General features: G+C 46.5%; 1 protein-coding gene across 1 annotated transcript; it reads right to left on the bottom strand.

Moving 5' to 3' along the window:
* Positions 1-2,137: 2,137 nt before the first annotated feature.
* Positions 2,138-4,987, bottom strand: LOC130718996 (uncharacterized). Its single transcript, XM_057569649.1, has one exon. It carries the CDS (start codon positions 4,985-4,987, stop codon positions 2,138-2,140), a length of 2,850 nt encoding a protein of 949 aa, XP_057425632.1.
* Positions 4,988-15,343: the final 10,356 nt, after the last annotated feature.

Genomic DNA, 15,343 nt, shown 5'->3' with positions numbered 1-15,343 from the left:
AGATCTTTCACCCGTTTGCAGAGTCTTACCGGGACTTTAAAGATCAATTCTTCCGTGTGGCGCCTACCACCCCGCCTCCTTACTGGTGGTTCGAGAGAGCCCCGAACGGGGGCAGTCGTGCCCGGTTCCCGCTGACCTGGAACGCCAAGCACTACGACGTGAAGATCAGTGCTTTTGGTTACGCGGTCGGGGCCTTGTCGGAGGTGGACTTGGCCTTCAAAGACCTCTTGGTGGCCGCTATACGGAAGGAGGTGAGGGGTAATCCACCCAAAGAATCCTGCATTCAGCCGTTGCGCTGCTACGACCTTTGTACTTATAGCGTTCGTAGGAACGCTTGTTTGCTGCGCGAGAAGGGTGGGGTTTTTTTTTTTTTATGTTCAAAGTGTTGTGTGCCCTTTCGTCTTACTAATGTTCTTCTTGTGGTCCATTTGCAGGCTTTAAGATGGAGATCAATGCCGCCTTGGTCGCTGCTCTACAGGTTTCGGTTGACGAGGTCGAGACTGACAGCGAAGGGGAGCAGGAGGTTTCCCAAGATGGGGGAGATGGACTTGGAAACCAGGGGCAGCCTTTAGTCGGGGCCAACCCCGTTGGGGCCGGTCAGAGTGGCCCGGTTGGTGGTGAAGGAAACGCGGACCCCGGGTCGGACTCAGGGAATCCCGATCATCAGTAGGAGGGCTCCCTAGAGGGGAATAGGTCCGGGTCGGAGCGACCGGTTAAGAGGCAACGCCACTCCTCAGGCGAGGGGGCCCGTTCTCCCGAGCGAGTGACTCCGATTGCTCAAGTGGGTCCCTCGGAGCCAATCTCTGTGTGGGGTAAAGACGCGGTGGACACGAACGAGCACAACAACCAAATCGACGATTTGGTGTACAACGAGATAGACCAGTCGTTCCTGAGCACAAAGGAACCCTACAATCTCCTGGCCTTTGCTCTAAAGGCAGTGCTTCAGACCGCCTCCATCATCCGCCATGTGCAGCAGGGGCCAGTGCTCGACGTGGAAGAGGTCAAGGAGCAGTTGAACGCCGCCGAGGGTAAGTTCGCTACGGCGGACAAAGAGTTGGCTGATTCCAAGAAATCAGTTCAAGAGCTGACCGCTGATAAAGCGAAGTTACAAGGGGAGGTTCACGAGGTGACCGTTGCGGCTAAGAGGTTTGCGGAGAAGCTAGAGCTGAGCGAGAAGGATAACGATTGGTTGCGCTCCCGGCCTGAGAAAGCCGAGCAGGCCCTGAAAGACGAGAAGGCTGCTCGAGAGGGTGAAGCTAAGGAGATGGAGGCCTTGAAAGCAAGCAATGCTGAGCTCAAGAAGAAAGTTGCCGATCTGGGGGCTGAGAGAAAGAAGCTGAGGTCGAGTCTGAAGGAGATTCACAAGGCTTCTTTTGACAATGCTTTGGCTCAGCTTGAGGTGGTCCATCCGGGTCTGGATGTGGGCCCGCTTCACTATCGGAAGGTTGTGTTGGGGGGAAAGATCGGGACTCTGGACGACCAGAAGCAGTTTTCTCCGACCTTCCCAGCCGAGCCAGCTCCTTGAAGTTCTTGTCTCTTTATTGTAATTTGATGTGTTTACTGATCGTTTTGTTATTTGTTTAAACCTGTTTGTTCTATTTTTTGTAAAGACTTGTTGTTCCTACCTTTCCCTTGGTGTTTGTAAGAACTTATTATTATATTTTCTTTTTTGCGTTGTATTCTTCATTCTTTACTCGTCTTAAAGTTATTTCGAGCCGGAAAGGTCTTTAATATTTTTGCGCCCGACGGGTCTTAGTGCCCTATGGGTCTTGGTGCCCTATGGGTCTTAGTTAATTTCCTGCCCGGTGGGTCTTAGTGCCCTATGGGTCTTGTTGCCCTATGGGTCTTGGTGCCCGGAGGGTCTTAAATAATTTCTTGCCCAGTGGGTCTTAGTGCCCTATGGGTCTTAGTTAATTTCGTGCCCGGTGGGTCTTTAATAGCTTTGTCAATGCGGTCAAATATACTGCCGGTTCGAATAATTCAAATTCAACATAAAACATTGCTTCATTTTTGCGCTTGGAGCTCGTGGCTCTAGTCATCTACAAACTTGGACGAGATGGGTGTGTACCCTTGATTACAAAAGACTAAATTAAAAGACCGTGCTTAGGAGGATTGCGGGTGCCTGATCGGTCGCGGCTTAACTATAGTATTTTCTAAGGGTGGTTGCGTTCCATGTACGAGGGATTTCCTTTCCTGCTAGGGTTTCCAGTTTGTATGCTCCCGTGCCGGTTGCTTCGACAACCCTGTAAGGGCCTTCCCAGTTGGCTGCTAGCTTTCCCCGTTCGATTGACCGTGCTCCGATGTTGGCCTTCCGGAGGACCAAGTCCCCTGTGGTAAAGGAGCGGAGAACTGTTTTCTTGTTGTAGCGAATGGCTGCCTGCTGCTTTGCGATTAGCTCTCTGCAGTTGGCCACTGCTCTCCTTTCAGCTAGGAGGTCGAGGTCTTCCCCTATGAGTTGATCGTTCTGGTTGGGGTCGAAACCTGCTGTTCGAGCGCTCGGTTCTCCTATTTCAGCCGGAATCACAGCTTCTGTGCCAAAGGTGAGGCGGTAAGGGCTCTCCCCCATAGTCGAGTGCGGGGTGGTGCGGTATGCCCATAGGACGTGATCGAGCTGTTCGGCCCAGTCGCCCCTGGCACTCCCCAATCTCTTCCGGAGGCCTCGGGGAATGACCCTGTTGGCCGACTCTGCCTGCCCGTTTGTCTGGGGGTGTTCGACAGAAGTTAATCGCTGCTTGATTTGCAGCCCGTCCAAGAGATCCCTAAACCCTTTAGAGGTAAACTGGGTTCCATTGTCTGTGACCAGGACCCCAGGGACTCCGAACCTGCTGATGACGTTCTTGTAAAAGAAGCGTTGCACTCGAGCTGTGGTGATCGTTGCTAGTGGTTCGGCTTCGATCCACTTGGTGTAGTAATCCACTGCTACCACCAAGTACCTGAGTTGGCCAGGCGCCGTGTCGAACGGGCCCAATAAATCCATGCTCCACTGGTGGAAAGGCCAAGGACTGACTAGAGAGGAAAGATGGGCCGGAGGAGCGTTGTGCAGATCGGCGTGCCTCTGGCAGGGGTCGCATTGCTTAACATGGTCCGCGACATCTTTCTCTAGGGTTGGCCAATAATAGCCGGCTCGGAGTACCTTTCGGGCTAGGGAACGCCCGCCCGGATGATGGCCGCAGCTGCCCTCGTGGATTTCCGCTAAGACATAAGCTGCCCTGTCTTTAGCCAGGCACTTCAGAAGGGGGGTTGAGAATCCCCGCTTGAGATCATCATTAACGATAGTGTACCAGGAGGCGCACCTCATCAACTTTTTGGCTTCAGCCTTCTCGTCAGGCAGCCAACCTGATTTGAGATACTTGATGATCGGGGTCCTCCAGTCTTCTCCGGTACCGATCGGCATCATAGCTTGCCCTGCCGAACGATCGGGGTCAGCCACATAGGGGAGGGCTAAGGTCCCTTGAATGACCGTTCCATTCAGGCCAGGCTTTCCAGTGCTGGCCAGTTTGGCCAGGGTATCCGCGCGATCATTCTGGGCTCTGGGGACGTGGCGAAACTCCACTTTGGTGAAGGTTGAGGCCAGTCGTTTCAAATGGGCCAAGTACTGCTCCAGGATGGGATCTTTTGCTTGAGCCTCCCCGTTTGCCTGAGAGACGACCAGAAGCGAATCGCAGCAGACAAGTATCTCCTTAGCCCCCAGGTCTCGGGCTGTGACCAACCCTGCAATGCAGGCTTCATACTCGGCCTGGTTGTTTGTAGTTGGGAAGTTAAAGCGGAGGGATTGTTCGACCACCATCCCGGTATTACTTTGCAATACGATCCCAGCCCCGCCACCTTCCTTGTTGCTCGAGCCATCTACGTTGACCACCCAGGTGGTCTCGGCAGGAGGTTCTTCCTCATCTGTGAGTTCGACCAAGAAGTACGCTAGGACTTGTGCTTTAATGGCTCTCCTGGGCTCGTAGCGGATGTCATGCTCGGAGAGCTCGATGGACCAGCTAACCATCCGACCGGCTAGATCAGGCTTATGAAGGACCTGTCGGACCGGCTGATCGGTCCACACCACAATGCGATGAGCTTGAAAGTACCTCCTTAGTCGTCGCGCTGTGGTTAGTAGGGTCAGCGCCACCTTTTCCAGCATCTTATACCTGAGCTCGGCACCCTTCAATGAACGGCTAACAAAATAGACTGGTAGTTGTCTTCCTTCCTCTTCTCTGATTAGGACAGAGCTAACTGCTTTCTCCCGCACGGCCAGGTATAGGTATAGTGTCTCCCCTGGTTTTGGGCTAGTCAGAATAGGGGGAGAGGACAGGGTCTCCTTCAGCTGAGTGAAAGCGGCGCCGGCCTCCGCCGACCACTCAAAAGTCGCTCCCTTCTTCAGGAGAGTGTAAAGAGGCAGGGCCAGGAGAGCTGCTTTTGGCAAGAAGCGGCCGATCGCGGCCATGCGCCCAGCCAGCTGTTGGACTTCCTTGACTGTGCGCGGGCTCTTCATATTCATGATCGCCTGACATTTGTCAGGTTTCAACTCAATGCCGCGGTTGGTGAGCATGTACCCCAGAAATTTCCCGCTTCGGACGCCAAAAGTACACTTGTCAGGGTTGAGGCGCATGTTGTGCTTTTTTAACTGCTCGAAAACGACCGCGAGGTCTGCTGCGTGGTCCCCTCCCTTTGGGGTCTTGACTATAATATCATCAATGTAGACTTCGACCGATTTCCCCATTAGGTCCCCGAAGATTCGGGTCATCATTCGTTGGTAGGTCGCCACTGCGTTCTTGAGGCCGAAGGGCAGCATAGTGTAACAGTAGGTGCCTCGGTCGGTGATGAAGGCAGTTTTCTCTTCATCGTCCCTATGCATGGGAATCTGGTTGTAGCCTGAATAGGCATCCATAAGAGAGAGGTATTCGTATCCCGAGGAGTTGTTGACCAGCGCAACAATGCTCGGTAGGGGAAACGGGTCCTTGGGGCAAGCCTTGTTGAGGTCAGTGTAGTCGACGCACATGCGCCACTTCCCATTTGCCTTCTTGACTAAGACCACATTGGAGAGTCAGGTCGTGTACTTGACCTCCCGAATGATCCCGGCCTGAAGCAATTCTGTGGTCTGTTGCTGAATAACCTGCTGCTTCTCAGCGCTCATCTGCCTCTTCTTCTGAGCGACTGGTTTGAACTTCCGGTCGACGGAAAGTCTGTGGCTACAGAAAGCGGGGTCAATGCCGGGCATGTCTGCTGACGACCAGGCAAACAACATCCCATTGGAAAGCAGCAATTTCTCCATTCGTTTGGAGAGGTTTCGGGGAAGGCCCCGGGCTATGTTGGTAGTGTTCTCTGGAAGGGAACCGACCTGGATGGGGTGGGACTCCCCGTCGGGTTTGAGGCGTTGGTCGTCCCTAGACTGGTCCACGCGGGGGTCGAGGTCGGTCATGAAACTGGTGTGTTGAACGTGAAAGTTGTTCTGCTGGTCGTGCACTTTGGAATTCTTCCTCTTCCTTTCCTCCCTGGCCAGTCTGCAGCTGGAGTTGTAGCAGCTCCTCGCCATTTCTAGGTTGCCACGTACTGGTACCGCCCTTCCTGCCCAGTGGTACTTCAGCATTAGGTGGTGGGTGGATATGATCGCCCTGAAAGTGTTGAGGCTTGGCCTGCCAAGAATGGCGTTGTACGCCGTCGGACATTCGACTACCAGAAAGCGAGCTTTTATAGTCCTGCAAATCCTGTGATCTCCCAAGGAAAGGCAAGTGTCAAAATATCCTAAGGGTAGGACTCTGTCCCCTGTGAACCCAACCAAATCATGGTCGTAGGGGAGCAGGTCCTTCACCGATAGCCCTAAGCTCTTGTAAGCATCATAAAACATAATGTCCGCGGAACTACCTGTATCGATGAGTGTCCGTCGGATCTTGCCGTTGCCGATCAGGGCTTCAATGACGATGGGGTCATCTTCTTCGCCGGTGTCCGCGCCGTAATCGTCCTCCGTGAAGGTTATGGCCACCTTCTGCCTTGGGGGGTGGAGGGACCCTGGTCGGGGTCGTCCAGCCGCTGACATGATGACGCGGGTACTCTTTTTCCGGCTGTTGTTGGTGGGACCGCTTGCGGCCCATCCTCCTGCTATTGAGCCGACGCTGACTAGGTTATTCCCATGTTGTCTTCTGATATCATCCCGGCCGTGGCGGTCGGGGCTTCTTCGCCGCTCCTGGTTGCGTCCGCGGCGCTCGGGGCTCTGGCGACGCTCGGGGCTCCGTCGACGTGGAGGGGTCCTGTCCTGACGCTCCGCCGATCGGCGTTTGGGAGGAGTTCGGTCACGGTGCCTTGGAGGGGTCGGTGTCCGCCTTGGGGGTGGCGAGCGAGGGCGCTGGAGGGCCCCCGTCGACACAGCTACATACCTGGACAGTCTTCCTGCTCTGATTAGTTCTTCCACCTTGTCCTTGAGGTTCAAGCACTCGTCAGTGTTGTGGCCCGGGCTGTCGTGGAACTCACAGAATCTCTTGGAATCTAGCTTGTCTCCTCTTGTCAGGAGTGGGGGGGACGGTCTCTGAGGTCGGTGGAGGCTTTCTCCCTCAGGATGCGGGAAAGGGAGGAGTTCAGTGGGGTATAACTATCATACTTCTTCCGCTTCGCCTTCCGTTCGTCCTGACCTTTCCGTCGGGACTCCCGGGTCGAAGGTTGGTCCTTATTCTCCTTCATCTTCTGCGGTCCTTTGATCGCGAGCGTCTGACTCGCGGCTCTTAGGGTCGCTGCATCCTCCATGTTTATGAATTTTTCTGCTCGAGCTAGGAACTCCTCGAGAGTGTTGGCGAGCTTGCCGTCCAGAGAGGTCAGGAACGGTCCTGGCGCAAGGGCTGCGGTTGCCAGGACCAACCTTGTGTCGGGGAGGAGTCCGGTGATATCACCGGCCTCCTTGTTGAACCGATTGAGAAAAGCCTTCAGAGACTCATTCTCCTTCTGCTTAACCAAAGCCAACGTCTGCGCGGTCTTCGGTATGCTTCGTACCGAGGAATACTGGGCCAAAAAGCAGGACACAACCCCGTTCCAGTCGTGCAGTGAGTTGTTCGGTAAATTCTGGAACCAGTTCATGGGTCATTTTCCAAGGCTCATGGGGAAGCAACGACAGTATAAAGGGTCGCTGGCCCCAGCATACTGCATCGCGCCCACGAAGAAGTTCACGTGTTCCTGCGGGTCGGTGTCTCCCTCGTAGAGCTTCACTTTGGGTCGTGCCCACCCCTGAGGAAACGCCATAATCTCAGGGGATAGGGGGCCTCTGATCGGCGCTGGATAGGTGACAAGTGCGTTGCTGGACCGGGGGCGATGGTGCGTTCTGTCCCGGGTCGGGGAGGGGCTCCGGCGGGGAGAGTAGCGTCTCCGTGGTGTATGGCTAGCCACCCGTTCGGCCGCAGGCGCCCTGCGACGTGCTTCCTGGTAGTAGGGGGTTGGATTGGGCCCCCGGTCGTCTCCTCTTCCTGGGAAAACGCCGGCGGGGGGTGCGATTGAGTTTCCTGCTCCTCCAGCTGTCGCAGACGTGCTCGGAGCATGTGAATTTCCTCTTGAGCGTCTCAGATTCTCACACTACGGGCCTGCTCTCTCCCAGCCACGTTGTCCTCTTCCATTGCCCGGATGCGAGCCTCCAAGCGGCAGAGTGCCTCGTATTGGATCAAGCGCTTACCACTACGCCAAAAGCAATTGCTGTTAGTGAGGGCGCAACTTTATTTCCTTATAGCACAGAGTCCTCAAGGGGCTGCGATGTTAAGCGCCATGGGGTGGGATGTTAAGCCCATCGAATCCTAAGGGTGACGCTGGATTAATAAATCCAACAATCTCCCCCCCAGTGTTAGCCGGGGGATTCGAACCCATGACCTTACTCTGATACCACTTATTGGATCAAGCGCTTACCACTACGCCAAAAGCAATTGCTGTTAGTGAGGGCGCAACTTTATTTCCTTATAGCACAGAGTCCTCAAGGGGCTGCGATGTTAAGCGCCATGGGGTGGGATGTTAAGCCCATCGAATCCTAAGGGTGACGCTGGATTAATAAATCCAACACCTCGTGGGCCGCATGCGGGGTAATGGCCGCGGGTTCCGGTGAGCGGGGTGGCTGTGGTTGAGGAGTCGGGGGAGGAGGGTGTTAGGGAGGAGGAGGGGGGTTTCTGCGGTCCGTAGTTTCGTTGATGGTCTCCACATGGCCCTCAGGAGTCGGTGCAGGACGGCGTGATGTCTGACGTGTCTCTACCATAGCTTGCTGGTTGGTGACTTGAGGTGAAGGCACGCGGTGCTGGGAAGTGTTTTACCAGATCCCCACAGACGGCGCCAATTGATCTGGAAGAGATCAAACTACCCGTTGGCAAGGGGTAGGGGAGAGAGGATCTGGACGCGCTGAAGGACTCCAAGTAGGCAAGGTCCCGGGAAGGGCTCCTGCAAGACACTCCAATGCTAAAGTCAGTGATAGAAGTTGTGAGAATGGTGAGTTTGGAGAGAATACGTTACCTTTAGATAGAAGGAGTGTTCCCTTTATATATGAGAGGCAGGATTAGGGTTGGAGCCATGCAACGTCATGCATGGCTCGTACTTGGGGGCATGGATCACCGTTGGATCCCCTGCAGAGGAACATTGATCCAACGGTCTGGGGGCCCTACGGATCTGCACCAGCCAACCTACCCCTAGGGTAGTTGGCCTAGGTCAACCCTTATGTAGTGGGCCCCGGGTTTCTTGTCCTCACCCTTAGTGGTGGGGCTCGGGAGTAGGGGACTCTTGGCCTCCCCCAAACGGTCCCTGATCTGGGACTTTTGGTGGGTCCAGCCCTGTCCTAGGTCCCCTGTCCGTCCCCGGTCAGGGTCCCCAGAACACTAGTAATAATATTTTTCTTTGGCTGAGAAAAACAAAAGTGGGTGTCTTTGTCTCTGCGTTGGGTGGGTGCTGTAGTAGGAGCCTAAGACCACACAATTCACAATGAGGATAGCTTCAAGCCAAGCACTTACCCTTCATTCTTCAATAATTATTTCAAGAGACTGTGTACAATCATGATCAGTTAATTCACGTGCCATAATCAGGACTATTTTGTACTAGCTCGCTACGAAAAAAAAAACAAAATACTCTGGATAAGAAATGAAAGGGTTCTCTCATATTCTTGAGAATTTCGTTGGGATAATTTCAACTAATTTTTTTTATTTTAGGTGTGTAAGAGCAACTCCAACCCACAATTCCTTATTTGGTTTCTTAACACACTATTCGGCACTATTCTGGTGGGCCCGTACTGCCACATCAGACTTAAGGAACTCCTAAGGAATTTAAGCAGATTTTGCTCCAACCCATGCTTTCTTAAATTACTATTTGAAGGGTCTCACCCGTGTCCCACCATACAACATAAATTAATGATATTTATTTTCACCCAATTTAGATTTAAAATTTAATACTATATCAATATTTTAACTTAAAAATAATTTAATTAATATATACGAATTTAATTTAAATTTAATTTTACTAAATATTTAAAACAATTAAATTTAAAACAAAAACGTGTCTAACCGGTTAAACCACCCCCAAACGGGCAGAAACCGGCTATAACCGATCAATAACGGTGGGCTGACCTGCTAAGCAGGTCACCCACTATATAAACCTTCTTTTCCTCCTCACTCTCCATAACCCTAGCCGCACCCTCTTCTTCTTCTTCCTTTCCTCTTCTCCCTTCACGCCTCCTCTTCTCTCCCTTTCTTCCTCCCCTCTTCTCTTCTTCTGTCTTCCTCCAGCTCCTCCTTCTGTCTGCAACCTCATCGCCACCAAAACCCAACTCACCGCAACCAAAACCCACCTCACCGCCGTCGAAACCCACCTCACCGCAACCTCAAATCGCTCTCTTCCTCCTCTCTCGCTCACTCACTCACTGCCTCTTCCGGCCACGCCACGCTCCGGCCACGACGCAGCCTCCACCGCCCCTCTTTCATGCATGCAAGCCGATTTGAGGTGAGTTATTGTTGATTTTGTTGGTTTTGTTGATTTTCGTCAGTTCCATTACTCTTCTATTGAATTTCTCTCATTTCCTTTTCAGATCGGAGCAAAAACGACCGGATCGGAGCTCTTGTTATTTCACACAGTCAAGATCGGAGCAAAAACGATCGGATCACACCCTTTCAGCTTCTGTGTTTTTTGGTTTTTCTTTTTTCTATGTTAAAAAATTCATCTTCTGAACATTTCATTATAGTTTTGTAATTATTTTCTTATTTTATTGTTGAATAAAATTTCAGGAATTGTGGTTTGTGTTCATGTTGTGTGTGTTGATGTTCATTCTGTTTCTTTTCCTCTGAAATCTGAAGCAATCTGTTGAAGCAAGTAGGGATGGCAATGGGTAGGGTTTGGGTAGGGTACTATAGTACCCATTCCTATACCCGTGTTTTCAAAAATTACCCGTACCCGTCCACATACCCGCGTGGGTAGCAACTTGAATGCCCGTCCCCGTACCCTCTGGGTACCTATTTGCCCATACTCGTGCCCATTACCTGCAATTTAGCTAACGAAAATATATTTTTCACTATTTTTGTTAATAGTAAACAAAAATACAACTACAATTTTAAATAAAAAACACTAATAAAAATACAAAATATTATTCAAATACTTAACAAATAAAATCATTCAACTAAACATATTTTTTTAGAAGGAATAAACGAAAAAGATATAGTTTTAAATTTATAATTTAGATTTATAATATAGCCCTAAGTTGTAGGTTAATAACTTACAAATTTTAAAAATAAGTGAGAGTAAATTAGTGATCATTATTAATACCTTAAATACTCACCTACTTTTTTTAAAAAGAGTAAGTTTAAAAGTTATTGCTTAAGTTAATTTGTTATATATTACCAAATAATAATAATAATAATATGTGTGTGCGGGTATGGGGCGGGTTGGGTACTATAATACCCATACCCGCTACTTTTTGCGGTACCCACACCCAACCCCATACCCATCTAGCGGGTTTTTACCCTACCCATAGTGGGTATTTTTTGCGGGTACCCTATGGGTCCTAGACCCATTGCCATCCCTAGAAACAAGTGAGAGAAAATATTATTTTTTAATCTAAGAAACCAAAAAACAGAGTTCCTTGTGCACTGTTGCTAAGATCTCAAAAGTGTCAACTAGGCATGTTCCAATGCTGCAAAAAATAAGAAACGGTTTCTTAGCATCTTCACCTGGTCAAAGAAACCAGCGTTGGAGATGCTCTAAGAACCAAAATTGGTATATATATGATAATTAGTATACAAAGGTTTGCATCAATTATTTTTTTAACTCAATATTAATATGATTTTTCATTAAAATAATTTCATGAAATTAATGTTATTATATGAATGATATTTAAAATACATGGACTAAAAATTGAATTTACAATATTGGTTAAATTAATTAAATCAGAATTTCATTTCAAAAAAATTAAGAATTTACTATTATATATAAATGTATGATAAATATTAAATAACAACCACTAAATTGAATTTATAATTATTTAGAACATATAATTCTTTATAGGATTAGCTATACTATAAATCTAGAAGCTTCAACAACCTATATTTTAATATTATCATTTTCAATACTAGATGATAAATGTGTTGTGGTACGGTAGTAAGCCTCTGCAATCGCTACTCCTCCATGAAATCAAATTGATACAATCGTTGCTCCTCCATCCTCCGCTTCCTCCCTCCCTCCCCCCACCTCGCCACCATTATCTACACCTATAGTTCAATATCTTTTTCAGTGACAGATTTCCCCGTTGCGCTTCGTGAGCTTCTTCTTTTGAACTCTCAGGAGCGCTCTAGCGCTCTGTTTTCCATTTCTTCATTGATTTCTGCAGAATCAAAAACAAATACCATAATGCAGTTCTGGTTCTGGAATGGTCAAGAAAGAAATTGTGTGCAAATTTAAGAAGGAACTTGAAAAGTGTCCAGACTGAACCACCAAAATAATCACTTTTTTCCCATTTTGTTTGGCTTTGTGGCTGTTTGGTGTAGTTTTGCCCAGACTGAACCACTAAAATAATCACTTCTTCCCTGCATCTCAAATCAATTTTTTTTTTGCCGCGGAGCCTAGGCAAGTGCCCAAGCTAGTCGGACGCTAGAATTGCCCCTGGTGTCCCCATGTCATGCTTTTTGTATTTTGGTCATGTCAGGGTACTGTGTCGTGTCCGTGTTAGAATTCGTACTTCATAGTGTAGCAACAATGCCAGGTGGGTGGGTGGTGTGAGGTAGATCCACACAATCATGAATCAAAAAAGATAATTAAAAAAGATCCGATACGTACGTGGAAATGAACTGAAGAAAAAATGAGACGTGAATATATCATTATTAAGGTGGGTTGTGGTGCTTGATATCATAATAAAGAACTCGCACATGTCAAAATTATCATCTCAGATTGTCAGAGGTCCCAATAGTCGACGTGATATGTAGCAACAAGATTGGCACAGTTGCACCAATCTCCACATAATGGTCTCCTCCACCCTTGAGTATCGTGATGATAATTAAGGAATGAAGTTGCATCATATATTTGGACCATATGTTGGGTTTCTTTGTCTCTGCATGACTGCGTTGGGTGGGTGCTGTAGTAGGAGACTAAGACCACACAATTCACAATGAGGCAAGCTTCAAGCCAAGCACTAATTACCCTTCCTTCTTCAATTATTTCAAGAGACTGTGTACAATCATGATCAACTAATTCACGTGCCATAATCAGGACTATTTGTACTAGCTCGCTACGAAACAAAAATAAAATAAAACAAAAACAAAATATTCGTGATAAGAAATGAAAGGGGTAGGTTTCAGGCTGCTGCCTCACATTATGCTTTTCTTTTATCAGCAAAGAAATTGTATTAACGGGTAGCATAAGGGATGTTTCAACCCAAAATACAATAGAAAAAGAGAGGGAAAAAAACATGAAAAGCATGGAAAATAGAGAAGAAAAAAATCCAATTCCAAGAATACAAAAGACGAAATACAGAGGAAAGCAATCCATCCCCCCAAGTTAGGACAGTGCAGAATCAACACATGGAAACCGAACAACATCAAAGCCTTCACAAATCAAAAGAACAAATTCGAATTATTGGTATAGTCACCATGGCTACACCCTCCCCAGCAACGAGCGTACTAGTGTTGAAAGGACACAGGCTTAAATGTAGTTGCAGATTGGAGTTTGGACCATGCTGGTGGGCGCATATAAATGGCTTAATTCGTAGTATTAATTATATAATACATGATTGTTTGTCTTTGGCTAGGAAGTTTTCCTTCGAGGGTCATTTTATCTTACTAGCTCCATGTTTTCTGTATCGTGATTGTTCAAGGAATCATGGTGGGGAGAGCCACTTGTGGATCTTCTTGTCAGCCTTGCAGCCGATGGTCCAGATTTAATTGAATATAAGACTACGAATTATTGAACATTTTAATTAATATATACCAATCAATACAAATCATCGAGTTGAAGAAAAGAAAGTGTTCATGATGAACACTCAAAATGAGGCTCCAAACCTAGCAGATAAATGGTGAGGTAATAACTTAGCCGTTTTTAGATAAATGTCAAAAAGTCATTTAGATTAATACAAAAGTTCACTTTTATAGGGATAGTATAGGAAAACCCTAATTCCTAGGCTAATTGGGCTAGCTAAGCCTTACTATTTCCGACCCAACTTCCTTACATGATATATGATGACCGCCCTACGACGGTCATTTAAAATATCTACACTCTATTCCATGAGGTTTATTCTCCCCGCCTCGGGCGTGAGTGCCTTTGACCATCCTTGGGCGAGTCCATCCAAAAGGTCAAGACTTGAATTTTAACATTATTGGACATTTTCCAGCCACAAGTATGAGTACCTTCTACACATTTTTCTAAGAATTGTGTTGACGATTGTTCGTGTAAATTTTGTTTACACAAACATTCAATTGATTTCCTGCAAATTAAAATTATATTTTTATTTTAGGGTTCATTTACTGTACAAAAGGATTTCTTTGTGTAAGGTTGCACAAACCTAATTTTACCTGCTAGTGTAGGTTTTCAGCAGGTCAATATTTTTTACATTTTTGGCCCACTTTTATTGTAAATTCTAGTATGATCCCAATCAATATTTTAGATAATTCGAAGTTGATCCTTCCCAAAATAATGATACGATTTCCTCCAAAAAATGTATCCCAAAATTTATCGAATTCCCTCTATTCAGATTTTAGACAACATAGATTCAGAATCATATAATGAACTATAAAGAATAGAAGTTTTATTTTTTAACAACCAAAAAGAATGAATAAATAGAAAGTAGCGTTAAGAGATGCTAGATATAATGAAAAAAGAAGAAAGAGATAAATAAAAAAAATTAGTGAAAATGAAATAAAAGAATTAATTAAGGTCTTAATATATCAAACTTGTATAGTATGAGGGGCCTATTTAATTAAAGAAAAATATTCACCATTTAACTCGCACATATTTTCAAAATAATAAAAGTGAGTCCAGTCACATATAGCAACAATGTGTACGTAGCATCATTATCAAATGTACGTTAAAAAAAAACATCATTATGAAATGTGTCAACTGTCAAGCTTGCATTTTAAATGTTTTTATGTTAAAATACATTAATTCTATACTTAGCTCAACTCCAACACACACAAAAAAACATCATCATCACTTTAATTAAGGTGTTAAAAATCGTATCTGCCAAGTGCCAATAACGAGTGGATTAGAAATAAGACTACGTACGTCTTTATGTTTTTTGAAAACAGAACAAGCAATCTATTAAATGAGAGAAAAGATCATGGGAACAAGATTCTCCCAAGTAAGTCAACTATAAAACAAAAAAAGAAAACAGATAAAAACCATGGAGACGAGCCAAACCTAAAACAAACCAAAAAAAGCCCTAACACTAAAACATCAAGAACACAAAGAATTATATAGGTAAGAATTATATAGGTAACCCTGGAGACGAGCCAAACCTATAAGACTACGTCTTTAACTTTTTAAATTTTTTTATTGGTAAGAATTATATATTGAAATAAAGTAGAATGATACTTCAACCTAATACAAGATGATATAAAGAAAAATTAGGCGAAATAAAAATTACAATACCACAAGAACCATATTTGGAGGAAAAACTTTAGAAAATTGTCTCATTAAAATTTTACTAGGTAAAACTCCCTTAAAAAGCCTAATAAAAGAAAAAGAGTACAAAATTCTAAAATCCAAATGACCCACCAAGAAGAATTAGAAACAAATCAAGATAACCAAAGGCCAAATCCCAACGTTCCAATTCCATTCCAAATCTGTCAGCAAAGATAAACCTCCAGAGCCTTCACCAAACATGTATCCAATATAAGTGTTTATGCTACTGAAACATATAGTACGTAGATCTGTCCCTCTA

The sequence above is a fragment of the Lotus japonicus genome, chromosome 5 (genome assembly GCF_012489685.1).
Source record: "Lotus japonicus ecotype B-129 chromosome 5, LjGifu_v1.2".
Lineage (NCBI taxonomy): Eukaryota > Viridiplantae > Streptophyta > Magnoliopsida > Fabales > Fabaceae > Lotus > Lotus japonicus.
The sequence above is the reverse complement of the archived record's forward strand: the minus strand, read 5'-3'. Positions and strand labels throughout refer to the sequence as shown.

Excerpts from the sequence above, each read along its gene's own strand:
- LOC130718996 (XM_057569649.1), bottom strand. The coding sequence starts at position 4,987 with ATGTGCGTCGACTACACTGACCTCAACAAGGCTTGCCCCAAGGACCCG.